At 39.8% G+C, this 23,086-nt stretch overlaps 1 protein-coding gene across 3 annotated transcripts in view; it reads left to right on the forward strand.

Moving 5' to 3' along the window:
* Positions 1 to 23,086, forward strand: part of TNS3 (tensin 3) — a 197,570-nt gene that overhangs the window by 99,133 nt on the left and 75,351 nt on the right. For 2 of the 3 annotated variants that reach the window (XM_057431640.1, XM_057431642.1), the window contains exons 7-16: positions 8,060 to 8,112; positions 8,899 to 9,070; positions 11,830 to 11,880; positions 13,106 to 13,228; positions 14,712 to 14,776; positions 18,284 to 18,367; positions 19,544 to 19,656; positions 20,594 to 20,654; positions 20,789 to 20,864; positions 22,839 to 22,968. In XM_057431640.1, the coding sequence (XP_057287623.1) occupies positions 8,060 to 8,112; positions 8,899 to 9,070; positions 11,830 to 11,880; positions 13,106 to 13,228; positions 14,712 to 14,776; positions 18,284 to 18,367; positions 19,544 to 19,656; positions 20,594 to 20,654; positions 20,789 to 20,864; positions 22,839 to 22,968 (928 nt within the window). The remainder of the gene's footprint in view (positions 1 to 8,059; positions 8,113 to 8,898; positions 9,071 to 11,829; positions 11,881 to 13,105; positions 13,229 to 14,711; positions 14,777 to 18,283; positions 18,368 to 19,543; positions 19,657 to 20,593; positions 20,655 to 20,788; positions 20,865 to 22,838; positions 22,969 to 23,086) is intronic. The other variant, XM_057431641.1, reaches the window with a different exon arrangement.

Genomic DNA, 23,086 nt, shown 5'->3' on the forward strand with positions numbered 1-23,086 from the left:
AACAATGAAATGAACTCTCTGTTCTTTATTTCTAAATCAAGCATGGGAGAAGTGAAATATTAAAATGTTCATAGGCTCATTGTATTCACAGGAGTTGAAAAAAAAACGAGGGCTCTTTTTCCAGCAGGAAAGATAATAGTCTTTGTATTGTGGTCAATATACAGTCAGTCTTTCAGCCTTTACTTGTTTAAGTTACTGTGCTAGGTTATTGACAAAACAAATTAAATGCCCTTTCCCAAACCTGTGTCATTATTCCTGTATTACTGCTGCTACAAGCACTAATAAATACATTTGTTGAAGTGCAGTAGGACCCAGTCTTGCAAGTGATGTAGAAATTTCCGCAAATGGAAGTCTTGCACATGTTCAGTACTGCTGCTTGGGATGGGCTGCGCATCGGTTGGTGGGTGGTGAGCAATTGTAGTGTGCATCATTTGTCTGTCTTGGATCTTACTCCTCTCTTTTTGTTATCTCTCTTTTCATTATTTCAATTATTATTACTATGATTTTTTATATAATGTTTTACTTTATTGCAATAAACTGTTTTTATCTCAACCCATGGGTTTTTCCTTTTTCCACAGTTGTGGTGGGGAGTGAGTGAGCAAGAGGCTGCCTGGTACTTACTTGCCAGCTGGAGTTAAACCATGACAATCAGAGTTGCCAGGTTTCTTTGATTTTTAACTAAATCATGGGAAATGCCTGTAGATAACTATCTGTTAGTAGGCAACTGTGAGGCAGGTATTTGGTTCCCCACTGTAAAGATGAAGTTAGCATTGAAAAGGGGGCAGGATAGACTTGCAGCATGTATATGATCTTTACCAGCTCATTGTTCAATTCAAGAACAGTGCTGTGTACTGCAGTAAATGAGCATCTATTTCAGAGTGTTAGTCTTGTGCATGTTGCATTTGTTTTGTGTATCATCTGTGTTTCAGTGCTGCTAGTGCCATTCAGTGTAGGGTGTGAAGAGTTCTGATCCTTCAGTACATGCACAGACAGGAGACCTTCACAGAGATTGCATTTGTATTAGCAGCATAGTTTCTTTACCTGGGGTGCAACTGAAGTCATCTCTGTGGTTGGATCCATGCGCTTATTCACATTGTTCCAGTAAAATTATTTCTAAATTCATGGAATCCTAGACTGGTTTGGGCAGGAAGGGACCTTAAAGCTCATCCAGTTCCAACCGCATGCCATGGGCAGGGACACCTTCCACTAGGCCAGGTTGCTCCAAGCCCTGCCCAGCCTGGCCTTGAGCACTTCCAGGGATGAAGCAGCCACAGCTTCTCTGGGCAACCTGTGCCAGTGCCTCAGCACCCTCACAGGGAAGATTTTTTTCTAATGCTTCATCTCTGTATCCCCTCTGTCAATGTAAAGCCATTCCCTCTTGTCCTGTCGCTACATGCCCTTGTAAGAAGTTTCTCTCCTTTAGCTACTGGGAGCTGCTCTAAGGTCTCCCTAAAACCTTTTCTTCTTCAGGCTGAACAATCCCAGATCTCTCATCCTGTCTTCACAGGAGAGGTTCTCCAGCCCTCAGAGCATCTTTGTGCCCTCCTCTGGACAATCTTGAGCAGGTTCTCTATTTAATCCTGACCCATACGCTCTCAGTCAGCTCCTCATCCATCCCCAGGCAGAGCTCTGCACGCTCCAGCTGGTCACTGACATAGAGGTGACACCCCAGCCTGTCCTTAATGAAGAGCCTATCTTCAGGAAGTAGACTATCAAAAAGCTTAATATTGAGACCAGCTAACATGTCTAGTGACAAGATTATTTCTTCCTTCACTCTTCCTTAACTAGACAAATTAACTAAAAAAGAGTCCCAATAGAGCAAACTTCATATTTATCTGCATGTGAATAATTCGTTTTGACAGCTGCTTCTAGAGTAACAAATGTGAATCAAAATAATGAGATACACTGTGAGGAAAATAATTGCAGATCATTTTCTATTGTTAGTTGGAAGTTTATAGCTTCTTTGTGTTACATCTGAATACTTCAGAGTGCTTTCTATTTGTACTGGTTGCTTTTTATGCAAGCCAAGCCATACGTGTCTGCGATTTTTCTGTACATGTATAGCTCATGCAGAGCCATTTTGAAGGCAGCCTTAATGACAAACAGTTTTTTTTTCAGCTGTGCCTTTTGTCCTCTTCTGTTTTTCACTGGTTGTTATTTGAGTATTAGGTTTCCTGAAAGTTTTGGTGCTTACTTCCCATGGAGTAGCAAAGGGTGACAGGGATGAGCATCAGGAGTTCATTTAGAAAGAGAAGAAAGCACCCACCTGAAACCCAGACGTAGGAACACCTATTCCTGTTTGGAAAAGAGGTGTAAAGTTGTAAGGCTGAGTGATTCTTAAGAAAGTGCTGTTTCCAATCATGGGGCTAGATGCAGCCATTGCATCTGTAAAATTGTATAAGAAGTGAAACATCAACTGTGCCCCATTCTCACTTGAATAGGGACTTTACATGCATTCAGTATTCTCTCCTGAAGAGCCCTTAGCCTTTGCATCTGGGTCAGGGCAATCCCAGGCACAGCTGGGGTTGCCCAACACAGGTTGGCTGTGGGGGTGTTGGTTGATGAGAAACTGAACATGAGTGTGCGCTTGAGCCCAGAAACTAGCCATGTGCTGGGCTGCATCAAAAGCAGCATGAGTAGCAGATTGAGGAAGGTGATCCTGCCCTTCTCCTCTGCTCTCCTGAGACCCCACTTGCAGCACTGTGCACATTTCTGGTGTCCTCAACATAAGGACATGGAGCTGTTGGAGCAAGTCCAGAGGAGGCCATGAGGATGCTCAGGGACTGGAGCACCACCCATATGGAGACAGACTGAGAACATTGGGGCTGTTCAGCCTGGAGAAGAGAAGCTTCCAGTATCTGAAGGGGGCTACAGGGTTGCTGGAGACGGACTGTAGTGATAGAACAGTAAAGAACGTCTTCCTCCTATCTAACCTGAGCTTCCTCTGTTTCAGTTTGAACCCATCATCCCTTATCCTGTCACTGCAGTCCCTGATGATTCTGGTTTCCTGCCCCACTTAGTTCCTTGTTGCCCTGACAGATTGGTAGATAGAACTCTACAACCAAGTGCCCAACCATCTTGATAAAGATGTCCTACAGTCAGCTCTTTTAGGGGAGCCTGGCCTGCCTTGGCTATGTATTATAGGGAAGAGCTTTGGGAGCAGCTTTGTCAGCAACTAAGAGTCAGGATAGTTTTTGGCAGGGGGAGAGCAAGCTGGGATTTGTAACTTTTGCTACTTGCAAGGGGCATGTCTGTCTGGACTGTTGCTCTTACACTACACAGGGGAACAGTTCATTATTTTTATGGAACACAGTATACAGAACAAAACTACAATGTTTAGCCAAACAAACAGCTGTTTGCAGTAGAAATGTTGATAAATCACTTCTGCAGAATCAACTCCAGAAAAGATATTTTTATTTTCATTAATCTTTTAATATTTACTGCAGGAATAGACACAGAATAGCATAGAGACATTTGTATTCACAAGGCATGAATCTTTTTCTACATTAAGAATCATTCTAAAGCCAGAGGCCAAAAGATTATGCAAATCTTGGTTCTCATCCAAGACATCCAAACATGTGTTTCACTGTAGCTTCTAAAAGCCACTACTGTGTCAGTAGGAATTAGGATGTTGGAGCAGCCCAGTGGTCAGTGTAGTCCATTGTCCTGTCTTTTCTGTAGTGCCCTGGAGCAGATAGAACTGTTCTACTATGCCTTAGAATAAGTTAGAGAATTTCTTATAATTCCTGCCCATGGCTTGGGTACTGAAAAACCATCAAAAATGTTAAAATGCATTCATGTCTCCTGCTGAGCAGTGTTTCTATTCATGGTTTTATTTGTGACTCCTTGAACAGCAAACAGTTGTGTGGAAAAAACCTCATAAGCTAATTAAAAGCTGTGTAAAATGCATGTAATTTTATGGCAGGTTTTCTAATCGCATTTTCTGATAATTATATCCACATTAGAAAGAGACACAAATAAAATAGTTATATCCCAAGCAGATCCATGTCATCCTTTCAAAATGTATTTTGAAACCGTTAAGTCACAGATTACTCACTGATTTACATTTCAGATATTTGTAGGTTCTACTTATTGATACTTACACTTGTTAATCTTCCCATTCAAGAAACAGACCAGGAAAGATATAGATGAGCTGCATGAATGCATGTCAGATCCTGAATGGTGAGTTTTCAGTAGTACTGTTCCTTGGAGGAGCAGATAGCTGATGTACAGCTGTCTCAGCTGTTTAAAAAACCCTCATCCTTGAAACCAGTAGTTCTTAAATTCTGCTGAGATAGCTTTTAAGCAGATATTGGATTATATTATAATTCAATAGCCTTGGGAAAGGCTAGTGAATGATTCTGCATTTGGCTTCCTTAGCCTGCCTTTGATTCTAGTCTCAAAATGACTTGTTATCCCACCTGCTATTTCTAAGCACATGTGTGGCCTACATTTCTAGTTTTACTTTGGGTTTGGAAACTAGCAGTTTTACAGAGTAAGGTTTTGATTGTTTCCCAGAGCTGTCATATAAAAGGTAGGAAAATCAGTGTACTGACAAAACGTGAATGAATTTATCTGGTGCAAAACTCATCTCCCTTCACCCTTTGTCCCTTCATGATCTTTCCGGTTTCTGACGCTCTACTGCAGAAGACCTCAGCCTATGGAGTAAGCCTACTAGTTGTAACCCAGCTTCCCTTATTCAGTTCTCAGAAAGGTTGAGGACAATTGTCATGCTGAGAGATTTTCATTATGTTTTTACTTGCTGTTCCTCATTTCTTTCCTTGAGAGGCAGCTTTTTAGCATAGATGAGGGGATGCACACTTAGCAGAGGTTATTTCTTATTCCTTCTGTTTCTGGACTAGTGCAGAAGGTGCCTTAATGCCATCTCAGTGCATGTGAGATGGCCTCTACTATACCTGTGTCGTGTTTTTGCTCTGAAGCTGTGGAGGGACTGGAAGAGAGATTGTAAGGGTGTGCGGCGCAGCCTGGGACAGTATGAACTTGCTATTTGAGGCAGACCAGGTAATCCATAAACAAGTTCACTCTCTTTGGTGTCAGAGGTAGGTGAATTAAAGAAGTCCTGGACTCTGGGATGGTCCCGTCTGAGGATGGGTTTTGATGAAGCTGGGGTAGCAGTCTCTGAATGTGGCCAGGGCTAGATGCCCAAGCCAAAGATGGTAGAAGAAGCAGTAAGGAGGACGTCAAAGGAATGAGTTGCACAGCTTGGTTATTCCCTGGAAAAGGGCAATGATGTAGTATGTTGGATGCAGTGGATTTGCTCCTTAATACTGTTTTGTGGCTGGAGGGAAGACAGATGTCTATGGAGAAGCAATTGCTTCCCCCTGCTGGCTTTCATACCACAACTACAGCTAAATTTGTCTGACCAAAAAGACTCTTGTTTACCCTTGTTTACAGAGGGATAACTTTTATGTGTTATTGTTTGAGATTTATCTGTTTGGGTTATAAAAAAATCCTTAAAACTGAACGAATGGGAGAATGGGAGGCGTTTTCTTTCTTCAGAACTCTGCTTCTAAAGTGGCTGGTTATGCTGTAGAGAAGTATGGGGACAGAACTGTGGGAAGAAACTCAAGGAAGAGTTATCTCAGGGTAGTCTGTCCTAATGGCAACAAGTTAAGCACTAGTTACATCTGTCCTAATTACAACTTCAGGTTTTTAACCCAGTGGAGTTGAACACCCCACTTTGAGCCATTATTTTTCATTCCCCTTCATCTTTTCTACTGCTGTTGGTTGACAGGGAATTGAAATCCCATCTAGTTTTGCAAGATTTTCAGTGTAATTGTCCTTTCTGGGAGATGCCAGCTGGTGGTTTGCCTTTATGGGTGGTTTGCCCTGTGCCATTGAATCCTGTGCTTGGTGAAACCCATATTCTGCTGGCAGGTGTGTATGACGGTACAGAATTAAATCTGAATTCAGTCAGAATCTGGCTCACAGATTGCCTGCTGTGGGAAATGCTGTAACAGCTTATTCTTGTATTTGACAACACATTGTAGACGTGTGTGCATGTATGGTGTGTGTTTCATCAAACCTTGAAAAACCTTATTTCAGTAACCATTCTGCCTCTGTAGTGAGTCATTTATCCTTTTGGATTTTTCTAAGTATTTTAGCTCTGAGGGGAAGAGTTGGTGGTGTGGCCACTGACAGCTAACAAATAGTAAAGAGAAATAAAAAGAATGTATCACTGAAATAAAAAGAATGTATCACTATCTGCAACATAATTAATTAACAGAATGAATGTATCACTATCTGCAATATAATTAAGCCATGGAAAGACGAGGAAGTGATTGTAAAGCAGAGGACATGCAGAAAAACAGAGTTGTGTCTTGACTGCTTGTCCATTTGCCAAGTCACTGACTGTAGGCAATGTGTGATGTACAAGGTCATCTTGACCTGATGAGGAGTTAAATAAAATTGAGTTGTTTGGTGTGCCGTAGGTAGGCAGTGGAGAGTTTCGTAGTCTGAATCTGTGTCTTTTGAAGATGATAGAAGGCTTATGTTGATTTTGGGGGTTATTTAGAATTTGTATAAAAGCACACCCATAACGACAGACTGAGGAGTATTGCAACTAGTTGAGCCCATGCAGTGAAACATGGTAGATCTCAGTAGCAGGGCTTTTTGCTGCTAGTGGTTCGTGTTATGTTATTGTTCATATACTTACACACTGCATGCTACTAGGTTATGTGTTGTGCTAGCTTATGTGCTACAACACTGTGCAACAGGGAATGATTTTATCACTTAGTGGCTTCCTCTAATAAGGAAATAAGTGCCTGATTATTCAGGTTACATGGAGGTTTAGTCATGAATGTGATTAATAAATGGTGGAATCCTTAAGTTATGAATACATCTGTGTGACCCAAGAGAGACCAAGGGAGTGAAGGGAGAGGCATGTTCCATCAACTGCTTTCTAGCTATAAAAGCAAACCAAAACATGCTAAAAGCTTTGTTTTGAATTTCAATTCTGAGTTTTTTACTTGGTTAGGCACCCACAGTGTGTTACCTACAGCCTTTAAAATCCTGAGAAAAGCTTGAGTAAAAAGAAGCTGAAAATACCATGAAGGTTCCTCACTGTCTGTTATCTAAGTAAAGACAGGAACTAGCGGAACTGGGGCCAACACCTACGTGGAGGTGCACCTTATGCTTTGAAATTTGCCAGAACAGCCTATTTCTGGAATCTAGATAAGCTTTTCTGTGTGTTTTTCTGTATAGTAAGTATAACTTCAAGGGTAGGAAGATGAGTGAATACTCCTTCTCTTCTGGAGTTATTGATGCATAAATTGAACTTCTGACTTTCTGTATAGAAAGATGTATCTAAATGTAAAGTAAATATTTTTATTTACTATTAGTATAGTAATAGCTGTCTTACTCTAGAAACCTCTCATGGAAGGAAGGGGTACTGCCCCCTTTAGATGTCTCTCTTTCTCTACATAGAGCTTGGGTGACTGTCACACTGGAGCTTAATTCTGAGACAGCTAAATTTAAGTGAAAAAAATTCTATTGCTAAGGTTCATAGGGGAGCACATTTTGACACTTTTTAACGCATAGTTACTGAACAAATGAAGCTACAAAAGATACAAACGAAATTCTCATAAAGCAAAATCATTGCAGCTCAGGCTTCTGTTCAAACTCTGATACAGGAATAAATTGAGTTCATTTTTCAGTATTGAAATAACAGTATCACTTGTGAGGAACTTAATTCTGCAGGTTTATAGAGAAATTCAAGCCCCATCTTCTCTGAAGTCCATTGAATGTTTTCTCTAACCTTAAGGCAGTTACCAAGAGCATAAAAGACCAACAGCCCTTCTCTGGCAGTACTGAGTTGGAAAAGGTAGTAGTGAGTCTGTATGAAGAGTTGGACATTAACCTGGCCATACTGGCAGTGTTTGCAGCCAAACCATAAGGCAGTGATCCTTTCTTATCCTGTTGCTCCTAAAGTTTTACACAGTATGGACATAACAAATGAGAAAAAAAGGTAGGAACATAGATTGACATCAGTGGTGGCAAGGAAGGTACTGGATTGACTGCTCTGCTTTCTTTGTTACAGAATTCCAGCAGCGCTTCGAAGAGCTCCTCTTTCAGTTGTGACAAAGGATCACGGCAAGTATTTCTTTCCTATTTTGTGTAGTACCGTCACATAGTGCTGTGGTGGGTTTAGGTTTTGTTACCTGTGGTTATAATTTCTGCGAGTTCAGTCTTCTGCAAGACATGTCCTGCTCTGCACAGGCCATTTTTACAATCCCTCTCTGAGAAAACAACTGGGCCTATTTGCTGAGCTTACTTTTAACTTAATGACTGTAATCCTCTGATTATTAAGAAGAACAAGGTAAGGTGCCTGCTTATGCCCTCAGCCTGTAAAGGAAGTTCAGCAGTATCTGTAGACTAACCTGTAGAGAATAACTGCATTACACTGGTGTCTGTTGCATTTTGGAGACTGGTTTTGGATTCACTTTGGTGTTACTCAGAGCAGATTTCAAGATGGTATCTTCAGTGTTTTACAGGTCACTGGTGAAACTACCTATTTTTAAGCATTTGTACAGACATTAGGTACCTGTATGTTTTCTGTGTAACTTCTGAATCTGTTGCACTAGTGTTAGTCAAAGTTGCTTATATTCATTGTACTCCTTTCTTACATTATTGATTGCAGAGATTTGTTCATTGTAGTTTTGATGCAAAGAACTCTGATGTTTGGCTAACTCTTCTTGTGTACTGAACCCAGTAATTTGAGCTCTGTAGCATTTAGTAAGTTGCAATTGTAATGAAAATGTTGGAAACATCACATCAGATGCTTGACTGTATGAGTCCAAGTGGGAGTGCCTTCCATTAATAAGCTATGTTTGTTCTTGGCTGCTTTGCTGTAAACTGACACATCCAATTTCTTCACAGAAGTGCAGACTTTGATCACATTATGGAGGAGGGCTATGAACTTGACCTCACTTACATCACAGAACGGATCATCTCTGTCTCCTTCCCTGCTAGCTGTTCTGAGGAAACTTACCTCCACAATCTGCAAGATGTAACCCGGATGCTCAAATCCAAACATGGTGATAATTACTTGGTATGTGTAGGATCAGTCATTTGTGACACATCTTATGTCTTGCAGGAAGACCACTTGTAGGTCCACGTGTATCATTATAAACTAGAAGTCAGTAATCTAAAACCTCTTTGGTCCACCTTTTTTTATAGCTGTGCAAGCAAGAGTAAGATTTTCAGTAGGGTGTTAAGATGTTAGGCAAGGACAGATCGAAGGAGGTGATCCTGCCCCTCTGCTCTGCTCTTGTGAGACCCCACTTGCAGCACTGTGTGCAGCTCTGGTGTCCCCAACATAAGAAGGACATGGAGCTGCTGGAGCAAGTCCAGAGGAGGCCACGAGGATGAGCAGGAGCTGGAGCACCTCCCGTATGAAGACAGGCTGGGAATATTGGGGCTGTTCAGCCTGGAGAAGAGAAGCTGTGTGGAGACCTCAGAACAGCTTCCAGTGTCTGAGTGGGGCTACAAGGATGCTGGAGAGGGACTCTTCCTTAGGGACTGTAACGACAGGACAAGGGTGATGGGTTCAAACTGAAACAGGGGAAGTTCAGGTTAGATATGAGGCAGAAGTTCTTCCCTGTGAGGGTGCTGAGGCGCTGGCACAGAGTGCCCAGAGAAGCTGTGGCTGCCCCATCCCTGGCAGTGTTCAAAGCCAGGCTGGACAGAACCTTGGGTGACATATCTAGTGTGAGATATCCCTGTCCATGGCAGGGTTTTGGAACTGGATGATCTTAAGGTCCTTTCCAACCTTAACTGTTCTCGATTCTATGATTAAAAGCACTTTTCTGCTGGTGGCACTGCAGTCTCTGTTGTGGAAGCACATAGTCAAATGCGGTAGAATAATTGCACTGACCATTTTCATTGTTCAAAGCATGCTTTTAAAAGAACAAACCCTGAAACGTGGAGCAGCCAGCTACATACGGGTCCTCAGCTTTGTATCTGACAGTCTCTCACCATCATATCTTGGCTGTCTCTACCATATATAGTGAAACAACATATAAAAGCAGGGATGCTGTTTGCGTGTTCTGTCCAGGTCTTTCTCATTAACTTGATTTAGATGCATTTTTCCCCTCTCCTTGGTTTTCTGTAGGAAGTTGTAAGCAAATCTATAATGAGCTCCATATGCAGAGTATCTTGGATTTTAAATGACCCAAACTGTTCATCTTCTGTCCTGTTTCTCACTAGTGGATCTAAACCCTATGGCATGTATTGTCTCAGCTTGTGCTATGAAGGTGAATTTAAAACAGGACCAGTATATTTTTCTTCTGCTGGCTTAGAGTGAACTAAGAAATGTTTAAACTGTGAAAATAGAATAAAGCATGTGTAAGCTGTTACAGTCAAATCCATGCTTCAGGAGCATAAACTTGACTCACAGTGGAAATTAGTTTCTGGAGAGATGCCACCTAATGGTTTAAACACATTATCTTTTGCTCACAAAGTGAGGTGTCATAGGTGCATTATGAACCAGCTCTTGTCCTGAAGATGCACTTGTAGTGTGGTCTGGTGGCCTCAGCATGCCACCTTCTTGCCATTGCCTTCCTGTCCATCAGGCACTGGTAGCTTGTAAGGTACAAGATAGTAAGTTTGAAGACTTTCTGGATGTAAGCCTTTTACTGGTTGAAACTCAGCTCTACTAAGTGGCCTTCTCTGTGCAACAGCAGTGTTTTTGTATCTGTGAAATAAGTTTGTAGTCTCAGTTCAGTTAAATCTTACTAAATAGCTGTTTGTATTACAAAAATCTGATCTATTGTAAGTCTTGTTTAGGGTGTCCTCTGTCTAAGCAGGATTGCAGTCTGATTCTCTTGCAGGGTTTGGATGTGTTGGTTTTGGGTTTATTTTAGTTTAGTTCTGTTTATTTACTTGTATTCTAATGAGCACTTCGGAAATTGGCTGGCTTGGTCAAAAGGAAGTTTGATGCTGTCTGCTGCAAGTATGTTTCTACAACTTTGCAAGATAACCTTTGCAAACCACAGCGACGTTGTAGATCCAGAGAGCTCATTTTAAACTCTTTTGAGTCTCATGTTTCAAAGATGCCTTCAGTCTGCTCCAGATGCACACGTATAACAGCAAAAAGCCCAAACGAAACCCTAATACCCAGTCTAAACCTCCCTTGGTGCCACTTGAGGCTGTTCCCTCTCATAGAATCATATCATAGAATGGTTTGTTAGTGATTGCTGTTTTAAAGCTCTTCTTAACGAGTCAAATATACTTGTATACTTCTTCCTTTTTGTTAATTTAGCAGTCTCTCTTTTTAACTGTTCCTTATTAAGCACTAGGTGTATGTTAACTTCCTGGCTAATGGCTTAACAGCAGAGTTGGAAGATCTCACAGGCTGAGCTGTAGTTAAATAGCTATGCCATATCTTCCCTGTGAAGTTCTGACAGACCAATATCTTCTTGCCAGGCACTTCAGACATTTAAGACTGTACCACCCTCCCCCACCATTCTTTGTTGATTCTTTTGCCATGCAGTTATTTCGCAGGGTGCCCAGGTCTCTCATAGCTCTGACTCAATTAAAGCCATGTGAAATAAATAAAATATAGCAAAAGGCTTATTATCCTTTTTCAACATGTGCATCTAGTTTCATCTTGTAATAACTGAACACCTAAAATACATTTTCTAGTGCTGCTTGACTTCAAATGTTAATTCAGTTTAGTAAAACAGTGGCAAACCTGAAGTCTTATGAGCTTACTTTCTTGTAACCATGATGTGTTTCAAATACAGCTGTTTACTACAGTAGTTCTGAAGTCTTGATGGCTGATGCTTTTTTTTCTTTCTTTCTAAACAGGTGTTAAACCTCTCTGAAAAGAGATATGACCTTGCCAAGCTTAACCCAAAGGTATTGCTTGTCTTCTATGACGTCTCTTTCTAGTGTTAAATACAGCTGAAATAGCCTCATAAGCCCTGAAGCTGTGCAAGCATTGGTACACAGATTGAGAGAACAACTTTTGGAAGATGATAAAAACACACCCACTTGCATCTCTTTTTATTTTCTCCCAAGTTCTTGTTTTGTGTCTGTTAGGCCTGTGCGTTATAATACTGTTCCTGTTGTTCCCTTAGGCTTTGCACACAGGACCTGAAGCCTGTTATGGCTACTGAAAAATTTCTATTGAGTGATACAAATTTTACTCCAAGTATACTTTTTGTATACTCCAAGTTTTACTGTTTGTGCAGTTACAGGATACTAGGATTTATATACTGTAATGTACAGTCTGATAGCTGAAGCTAGTGAGCTCAGTTCAAATATAGACTTCCCTTTTATATCATCACTTCATAGTTGCTTCTCTGCACCATAGAGACATAAGGAATGTCAGAATTATGTCTGCCTTTTGTTCTTCCTTATCAATTACTGTATTTGTTGTAAAAAGTGATATGCAGTTACTCTTCAGCAGCTATAATAAGGCCAGAGTAGCACAGATGTCGTTTATAGCAGTAGATTTCCAGGGATATGAAATACCTGAGGAAAATATTAAAAGAACTCTCAATTTTGACCTTTTGAATGCTTTGTTGATCATGAAGAATTTAAGTTGTTCATGGTTACAGCCTTTGTTTGGGTTAAATATGTATATAATAACAACAGGTTGAGTAAACAGTATTATATAGTGACTAAGGTTGAATGTTAAATATGAACAGAACTTTAAGATGTCAAATCTATTGCACTCGAAGGGAATACATCTCAAATTAAAAACAATCCCAAAACACTGGACCAGGCCAGTTAACATTCTTTTGTTCTAATTTTGACTTTCTGAGTATTCTACTGTTATAAAATACTTGAATTTCTAAATGAAAATTCATCTAAGAAATCAAGATCTTCAGGAATGTCACTTGTGAGTGGTTGGTGGGTTTAGGGAGGAGTTGCTTGTTTATTTTTACAGAAGTACTGGTATCTTAAATCACCTTCCTCCCCTGAAGAGACCTGGAAGCATGTTCATTTACATCGTGGCATTTGAATGAGGTTCAGATAAATGTGGAGTCTCTTGACCATCATAATTATTTGAAGCCAGATCTTAATATGTAGTATTAGGATCAAGTGTCTCTTGTGACTGTTACTTGTTTAATTGCAGATTATGGATGTGGGATGGCCTGATCTCCATGCTCCACCTCTCGACAAGGTGTGCACCATCTGCAAGGCCATGGAGTCATGGCTGAACAATGATCCTCAGCATGTGGTCGTGATCCATTGCAGAGTAAGTGAGCTTTGTGTGTGCACATCACATATCGGTTTGGATTCGTTTTCAAAAACCTTGTCCTTAATTCTTACTTATTAAAAAAAAAAAAACAAACAAAAAGTTTGATCTGTTTTCAGTGTTGGGAACACAGAATCAATCTTTATTTGATTCAAAGGGGCTTTAATCCACTGACCTTGCATGTTATGATAACTGAGGTTCTAGCACTGCCTCTTCTGTGAGTGTATGTAGAAGCTTGAAGTTATTTTGAGCTCAGCAGCAACCTCTTCAGAAGCTCTTCATGTTCTGTGACATTCATGGATTTTGCTGTGGGATAAGGATAGGCAACAGATCATCTCTTTAGACTGTTGTGTGGTTATAGGAAGTGGGGGCATCAAGTACCTCCTGGATACTTCTGACAGGTTTTAACTGTCAGCATCATTGCAGTGCCTTATAGCAAAGCTGCCACTGTGTGCTGTTACTTCTTCTCCTTACTTGCTCACAATGAAGAGAAATAAAGAAAGCCTTAATTAAGTACAGAAAAGTAAATTCAGAACTGAGTTGGTAGATATGCTGGTGACGAAAATCTGTCTCTGTATGATTGGCAGATGTCACTCTAAACAGAATGAAGGTGATAATGAGGTCTAAACCTCCCTTCAGGTCAGGTTGTTTAGTCCCCAGTCCTGAATTGCAGACAGAATGCCATGATTGTATTAAACTGTTGAATTCTTTCCAGTTGCAGGACTGCAGCCAGGAGAATGGCCCATACATGGGGCAAAAGGGGGCAAAGTATTCCTGGGTATTCTGTATACAGATTGGTAGTGCATATTGTTGATTAATGCTTTTTGGTAATGACTATCAAGTTTCTGACCATGAAGATAGATACAGCTACTTATATGGGCTGAGAGACTGGAACTGTTTTCAAATCTGTGGGAATTACTGCTTGGTAAATTCTACTGAATTTATGTCATGTACTTTATTTAACAAGATTTGTAATGTTTTTTAAATTATCCATAGAAAAATAGTTGTGTTAAATCTCAGGTGCAGGGAAGGTAAAAATGCCCAAACCTGTTGGAAACTCATATGCTTTCCAAAACAGGTACTTTACAGCATTTTATGCCAGAAATTGCAACGTTGTCTAGACTTGCTGTGAATGATCTCTGGGAAAAAAAGTAATATAAAATTAGAAGAGTTGAACTAATGTTTCTACTACTGGTCAAGTTTATTTTTCTTGTATAACTGATTTCCTCTCAGTCAATAACACTTGACAGGTACACACATAGAAATCCTACTTAGTGGTTTCTATGTCACTTGGCAGCAAGCTTGCATAGAAAAACAAGCTGCTGCCCATCACTGCCACCTTTCTGATTACACAGGAGATGCATGAGCAAAAGGGTTCTCTGAATATTCTCTCTTGAAGTTTGGTTAGTATGGGTCTTAAATGAAATAAAGCCCGTTAATGTAAGAAGTTAATTAAGCTATCATTCCCTTCTTCTTCCTACAGGGAGGGAAAGGAAGGATAGGCGTAGTCATATCGTCATATATGCACTTCACCAATGTTTCTGCAAGGTAAGTTGTGAATAATGCATATTGTGTATTTTATACAATTAAGGAAATGCCAGAAAAAGATGGCTCTTAACTTTAGCGCTGGTTTTGTGCTTACCGGTTGTCAGTTGAGGGTTGTCAGGTTTTCTTCTTAGAGTCCTGGAGCATGTATTAAAAGAGGCCATTTTTAAGACAGAGCTTTCTTGTGGTCCTGCTTTCAGCAGCAGATTGGACTAGGTAATACCCTAAGGTCTCTTCTAATCTGTGATATTTAGTGATTCTGCAGCAAAATTCTCTAAATGATGAATGAAGAAATGTGCAAGAAACCATTTTTATATAATGGTGTCATGGTTTACCCAGCTGGTAATTCAGTACCGCGTGGCTGTTTGCTCTCCCCCCTGCTCTGCTTCCTCCCCCCACTCCCAGAGGGATGGGGAGGAGAATTGAAAGAATGTAACTCCCAGGGGTTGAGATAAGAACAGTCCAGTAACTAAGGTATAACACAAACCACTGCTGCTACCACCAATAATAATAATGATAAGGGAAATAACAAGGGAAGAGAATACAACTGCTCACCACCTGCCAACTGATACCCAGTCCGACCGAGCAGTGATCTAACCCTTCCAGGTAACTGCCCCCAGTTTATATACTGGGCATGACGTGCTGTGGTATGGAATACCCCTTTGGTCAGTTTGGGTCAGGTGTCCTGTCTCTGCTTCCTCCCGGCCTTCCCTACTCCCTGGCAGAGCATGAGACTCAGAAAGTCCTTGGTCAGACTAAACATTACTGAGCAGCAACTAAAAACACTGGTGTTATCACCACTGTTCCCAGGCTGACAGTCAAAACCACAGCACTGCACCAGCTACTAAGAAGGAGAAAAGTGACTGCTGCTGCTTAACCCAGGACAAATGGTATTCAGCAGTCATTCTATTGAGCCCACCTATTAGCCACATCCATGAAGTTGCCTCTTTTGAATCAGTGAGAAGCTATTCCTAAAGTACTTAAGGAAAACTGAAGTTACTAGCATATGGAATCAGTATTTGAGTAGAGAATTCCTAGACATCTATCAAAGTGCAAAATGCAGTTTAAGAAGTAATCTAGCTTTTATCTTGCAGTCAGTTTAAACAATAGGTGTCTGGTTACTTGGTTTTAATTGTTTCTTTTACAGTGCTCAACTTATGAAATGACAGTTGGCAATTTATGTCAACAAAGATTAAATTTGTTAAATGGTCTTAAAAGGATAAAATGTTTTTTGTTTGGGGGGTTTATTTGGTTTTTAATAAAACTGTTTTCCTTTGGACTCTTTTATACGTCCATCTATAAATATATTAAAAATGCACTCTAGAGGCCATGGTTAAATCACATTTGCTTCTGTGTTCACACTCCAGCCTGTCAGTAATATATTTGATCCGATACTGTAGTCAGTGAAGTCCTGAATCACTGCAGGCTGATGGCAAATTACTCCTGGATTTTAGTAAAACCAGCATCTCAGGAAATAACCTGGGTTCACTCTGGTAACCTGATCCAAAGGTAATTGTAGACTCAGAAATTCAGTGTTTTATACACACCAATATGTGCTGAAAAAATAACACATACATCTTCAAGTAGTAGTTGGGACTGTGGTTGCCACACATTTATAATATTAGGTTGAGAAGTATTGGGAATAACAAAATCTGTCAAGTGTGGATAATACAGTACTCTCTTGGTATCTCAGTTTTGCAATATTTTATGAGCCTTAATAGTGATACCTGGCTATAAATACTTTTTATATAGAGCAACACCTGGATGTGACTGTAAAGCCCAGCATTGAAACATGTTGGTTTTTACCCCAAACAAATGCAGGATTCCTGCAGTGAGGTTGCAGGGGAGTTTGGAAGCCCTCCTTTAAATTTCAGGGTATTTGTCAACTCCTTTCCAAACCCTAACTTTTCTAGTAGGAATGGAGCTGGGAATGTTCCCAGCTAGGATTTGTGTATCCCTAGCATTATCCAAATGGGACACAGCACCCTCAGAGAAGCAGAAATTACTGCAGTTTGAGGGTGCCAGCTACTGTGTCAGAAACAGTACTCAGAAGACTTTGAGAATATTCACACCAAATAAAGTCCCTAGTTATCTGCATGACTGTGCCAAAAAGTCTGGGCTTAGGGAAAAAGCCTTATGATGCAACCCCCTTTTGGTTAGATGTTATAAATACCTGATTTTCTCATTTAGTAAGGAATAATGTGCTGTCAAATTTAAGGAGGGCAAGCAGAGAGCTCTTTGTGTAATAGCTGGTAAACTGCTTTAACAAGTAAATCACTTGCAGTCTTTGATCAGTTACAAGCGGGTTGCCAAGATTCTGGGTGGTGGTGTAGGTGAAGGTGTATGATGGATTGGGTGAAGAAGAGAGTTTTTGGGTCAAGGATATTCTCAAGCACGCACTATGTAATCTTTATCACCCATGAAGAAAAGGTGTGACTTTACAGCCTGATCCACCACCCTGTCAAGACAATCTGTAACTTTGGATTAAGTTTTGGAAAAGGTATCAATTCCATTTTTAGCCTGATAAACAAATGTACAATTTGTGCAGTTCTTTTCCTCTGAACTCATTGAGGTTGAATTAGGTATGGAATTTAACATTCCGGATTTCAGAGCCTAATCATTTTGAAACTTGTGCTGCTTTTTAATGTCCTCACGTTAATTAATTAACACTGTCACCTGCGTATGTTAGGAAACACATTGGTTTTTATCTGGTGTAGATACAGCACGATCAGCATAGCATGTTTCTTGGCGTATGTGGTTAAGAGCATCCTTTCTGAGTTTTGGCACTTTTGATTCTTTTTCCATACTCTCTTGCTGCCTTCCACACAGATGCAGAAGCCCCTCATGAGAGCCATTCCGAACAGAGAATGGAAGAAAATGTAGTTTTCTGAATATCTTGCTCCTTAATTGTGCGTTTGAAGAGTTTGTGGGTGTCTGATGCAAAAGATGGATATTTTGATTTAAATATTCTCTGCCTTCGTGGCTTACGGTACACAAAACAAAGACTGAATGAATTATTTGACTGCTTAAATGATCCTCTAGCCTGGCATCCTTTGCACCTCATGTACTACAGTCAGAGCTAGGCAGTAGTTTCCATCCCTATAAAATTGCTGCTTCTTTTTCACAAAGAGAACAGATCTCTTTCACAGAGAGAACTTCCCCAGTGCACTCACAGGCAAGTATCCTTCTTTTGCAGCTTGAGCTGCTTGGCTTTGCTGAAGTTTATTGCATTATGACTTTAACATATTCACATTGTAAATACGCAATCCAGTTAATAGAATAAGGGAGTAGGTGCTTTGTCTCAGGAAGGAAACTGCCTTAAGGTGTGGAATAAGAGGTGTCAGTGGAAAAATCATTCTTGTCTGACCTGTGCCAGAGTGGTCACTTAGGTGCTTCTTTCTTTTCTTTTTCCTTACTTTTCTTCCCAAATATTTTGGCATATTTCAAGTTGTAACCTACTGAATTTCTCCAAACTGGAATAACACGGCATTTGTGTCTCTGTTTTGACAGTGCTGATCAGGCTCTAGACAGATTTGCTATGAAGAAGTTCTTTGATGATAAAGTTTCAGCTTTAATGCAGCCATCCCAAAGAAGGTATTTAAATGCTTTCTGTTTTATACTAATAAGAAATGTAATCCCCACATTTTGCCCCTCTCTCCCTTACTCTCTTCCCTTCTGTTTGAAGGCTATTTCCACAAGATCCTCCAGTGATTCCTGAACTCCCATCACTTTGTCTTGTATTAATATTTCTTCCTAGATTGATAACTCCTTCAGTTCCCACACTTAACCCAAGATAGATGTCTTTTTATACCACGCTATTATCTACATGTGTTCTTACTGCATTGTCTGCTAACAAAAAGAGATGTCGCAGTATATTTCTTGATTGCTCCAGGACTCATTTTTCTGTGGCACAAATGATGTGTATGGATTCGGTACTGATTTGTGTGCAGTGAAGATTTTATTACCATGTGTTTGGATGACCTGCAGATTATACATCTGCCCCATGTCCATGCTAGTGAATGTTTGTCAAAGCATGTATTATTCATTCTGTCTATCTGGATGTCTTACCTTTTCAGTCTGTCTGCATGAATAAGGTTAAATTAGGTCTCAAAGTGAGCAGATTGGGAAGTGAATAGTTCTGGCATTCACAACTTACCTCATTTTGGCAAGAGACTGTTGGAGACTGTTTTCTTTTGGTTATTTAAGGAGATAGGAGGAATTTGTTTCACACACACTGCAGTGATGTTCACTTCCATTTACTTAGTCATGAGCTTATGACCAAACCAAGCATTAAATAGCAGAAATACAATGGTTTTCATGTTGCTGTGGTAGTTTTCATGTGCTTGGTGCTTCTCATTATGAAGATGTTATTTACCTACCTTGGCCTTAATACTAAGAATTCTGACCAGGGCACTTCTTCCTCCTGTTTTACTGAAGTGCAATTCACAGTTAAATGGAGTGATGCTCTCATGTGACAGCTGTGAAAGCCAGCGGAGACCTTCGTTTGCAACTAGAACAGTATACTAAAATGATTGATTTTCCTGTCTCTGCTGGTTCCTTTCTTATTAAAATAAAGATGCCAAGAATAGCAATGTAACAGCCATGGATGTAATAAAGCGGTAAACTGTCTTTTTATGGTATTTCGTGAAGTTATATGTAATGCCATAATGGTGCTCACCACTCATGGCCCAGAAATATTAATGTGTAAAGAATGCATTATGTGGTTGCATTACTGTTTTTATTTAATTCAGATTGATTTTATATTTTTAGATATGTGCAATTCTTAAGCGGCCTTCTGTCTGGATCTGTGAAAATGAATGCAACTCCTCTTTTCCTGCACTATGTTATCCTTCATGGCATCCCAAGCTTCGATGCTGGGGGAGGTACATTATCTAACTTTTCTTTACTAAGTGTCGGCAAAAAGTCTTGTTTCATTTTGGAGCTTTCTAGAAAGCCTGTATAAATCTCCAGGTAAGTTAATGCTCCTTGATACCAGCCCAGATATTCCCACTAAAAGAACTAGGAAAAGAGAAAGATCCTAAGAGTAAGACTTACAAGAGGTGTGCTTCTAAAATGGCCGTCTATAAGTGGCTTTAAAATGAAAATCCTAAACAAAGACGTTGTGCTAGAGCATAATAAACAAGTAGAACACTGTATTTTATCATCCAAGACTTAAATAGTACCTGTCTTTTGAAATATCATCAGCATGAATTTGCAATGCTCTGTTGTCACTGTTGTGTAATCTGTTAGTCTGCTTCTGTTTCTCAGGTAACTATTTCAATAAATACAGGTTATTGTTTGTTGAAGTAACAAATCTAAGGGACTTAGTATAAACAAAACTGTAGATAAAATACTTTGTTTTAGTGTTGAAAATGCTTCCTGTTTTGTTTTGGAGTTTGTTTTTGTTTCGTTTTTGCCATTCTTTCTTCCCTTCATTTTGTTTTCCTACAGAAGAAGTGGGAAGGTAGGCAGACAGACCTTTAATAAGGAGCAGATTGTTCCCTCTTTCTTTCCTTACCAAAATCCTTTAAAATCCACTCCTCCTCAATTCAGAACTAAACTGAAGATCAGGAAAAAGTGACAAAAAGAAAATGAATCTGTCAAAGCCAATTTTGACAGTCAAAATTGTGCCACTTCTGTGCCACGTTGCTCTATCTGGATGTACATAAAGCTTCCTAGTTGTAATATAGGAAATATTATAACTCTGAAAACAATATTATTCCAACTATAGGAAAAATAGGTAAACAATATTACAACAAAAGAAAAAGTAGGTAAAGGAAAATAGTTACAGACCAGTCTTTTCTGTTGACTTCTTTGCAGCTTGCCGGCCTTTTCTGAAGTTATACCAGGCTATGCAACCAGTTTATACATCTGGAATCTAGTAAGTTGTAAGCATTTTCCTTTGAATCCAGTTTTAATTCTCAAAATTGCACAATTACATGGTCTTTTTTTCTTCTTTTTCTCTTCTTTTTGTTTCTTTTAAATCATATATTTTGTCTTTTCTCTCCTGTTAAGTAGTGTAGGGCCAGAGAATCAAAGCCGAATCTGCATTGCTGTAGACCCTGCCCAGCTTTTAAAGGGAGATATTATGGTAAGTTAATTATATGGAAAGAACATCTTGTCCTGTGCCATTTAGTTTACAGTCTCTGACCTGTTTTGCATTCTTGCAAAAGAAAATAAATAGAGAAAATGGTTGCAGATGCACTACAATATAGGTTACTAAGTTAATTCAGTCATCATCCGTGAGTTTTATAGGTGTCAAAATTCCTATCAGACTCAAACTAGAAGGTTTTTAGGAACCGAAACAACTGCTCTCAGCCTTTCCATTTCACAGCATCACAGTAAAACCTGTAACCCTAATTGCTTTGGGGAGTATTTGTAACTCGGCATTAAAAGCACCCTTGTCCTGTAACTTGGCAGGCAACATGCACAATTGTAATACTATATGCTGTAAAGAAAACACCTAATTCTAAATAGCTTTCTGTTTCTGTGAGCACATGCAGTATTTAGAAAGACATGTATGCACTGTAATACAGTGTGTGTAATTGCCAGTGTGCAAAGCATAACTATGGTTGAATGGCAGCACTATCATTTTAAATCTCTCTGCTTTCTTCTCTTGCTTGTCATATACAGTTACGCACAGAGGAAGTAAAGATGGTTAGTTGCCGTGCCTTTCAGTTTGTTAAACTAAGAAGGCAGAAGAGTATGTGTAATGAACGATGGGGGGAAGTATTGTCTGGATTCCTGGTCTGCAGCTAATAGGCTTATTTTTTACGTTTATATACTACTTTGAGACATGTTGGACCTCAGTGTAAGGGGTTCTTGGTAACAGTCTTCTTTTTTTCTTCTTTTCTCTTGAAATAACATTTTTTATTATCCTTCCTCCTCTTCCCTTTCCTACTTCACCTCCCTATTCAGTTGAGTACTTTGTCCTTCCTTTCTTTCCCTGAAAAGTAGAGAAAGAAGTTTTAAACATACTCTTGTAAAGTGGCATAACCTGGAGGTGTGGGACACCTTCAAATACAAGAATATTTATTATTCATTGGAGGGCTGTCAGTGCCTAAGGAAATGGAATAGATTACAAAAGAAATCAGTGCGAGACGAATTCACTGAGTCTCCAATGTATGTGTGTTTAAAATGAAAACTGAGCACACAGCTTTTCAGTACTGCTTGCATCCTTTTCAGAGAGGTCAGCTTCATTCATCCCATGCTCTTATTGAAGGTAATTCTGAGCAAGCCATTATTCAGCATAATGGTATTTCCTAAACAAAGACTTCATTTTGAATATTGTTTTTACTATGTCTAAGTGAAACCATCAGTGGTTTCGGGAAAAAGAATAACCTATAGGATGCTCTGCTTCTAGCTCCAAAAGGTTTAACCACCTGAAGTGTGTGGTTTAAAAAAAACCCTAAATCTGAGTGGCTTTGTTTTCCAGTTGACTCAGAGAATTAGTAGGTAAAATATCCATAAGTCTAGCCTAAGGGAAGGTGATGTTAGAAAGTAGGTGTATTGTGCTCACCTTTGGCTGCTGAAATTCATACTAGATGTTATTTGTACAGGGTTCTGTGGTGTTCTAGCCAAGCTGTCAAAACTACTACCAGCTTCCCACAGGAATGTAAAACAAGGTCCCATCATCACTAGAGTAGGTTTTTAAGAGTCCTGCAGTATATGTAATCAGGCTTAATTTTAAACCCTGCGTATTCCTCAGTTAATTTTAAATGGGTATGCTATCATTCAGTTTTACATTAATTTGGTGCTGTGAAGAAGCAGGGGTACAAGTCAGCATTCCAAGGTTCTACTGACAACTATTGTGATTCTGAATCATTATCTGACTGGTGACTGATAGTGATGAAAATAGTCATTACTAGTTTTACACATCCAGAACTATGTTGCCTTGGGCCTGTCTAATTTTAAAGGATTGAATAACACACACCCTGCTTGTTACAACATCAGAGATGTCTGCAGTAAATTGCGCTGTGGCTGCTTTACTTAGCAACTGATGCATACACACATTTGTTCAGATTTGTAAGAAATTGCTTCCTGACGTGTTCCTCTCTCTTTCCAGCTGAAGTGTTATCACAAAAAATACCGGTCAGCTACTCGTGATGTGGTATTTCGCCTTCAGTTTCACACTGGAGCTATTCAAGGACATGCGCTGGTGTTTGGCAAAGAGGATCTGGACAATGCCAACAAAGGTATTTGCTGTCCGTGGTTGGCTGGATGAATAGGTGTGTGGGGGTGCATGTGTGTGCCTGTGCATGTAATGATCATCTTTAGGACCTGTTTTCAAAAGGATTCTTGTTTTTTTTTCTC

Source organism: Pezoporus wallicus, unplaced genomic scaffold (genome assembly GCF_028554395.1).
Source record: "Pezoporus wallicus isolate ANWC-B61680 ecotype Strahan unplaced genomic scaffold, APGP_CSIRO_Pwel_v1 scaffold_11491, whole genome shotgun sequence".
In the NCBI taxonomy this organism is placed as follows: domain Eukaryota; kingdom Metazoa; phylum Chordata; class Aves; order Psittaciformes; family Psittacidae; genus Pezoporus; species Pezoporus wallicus.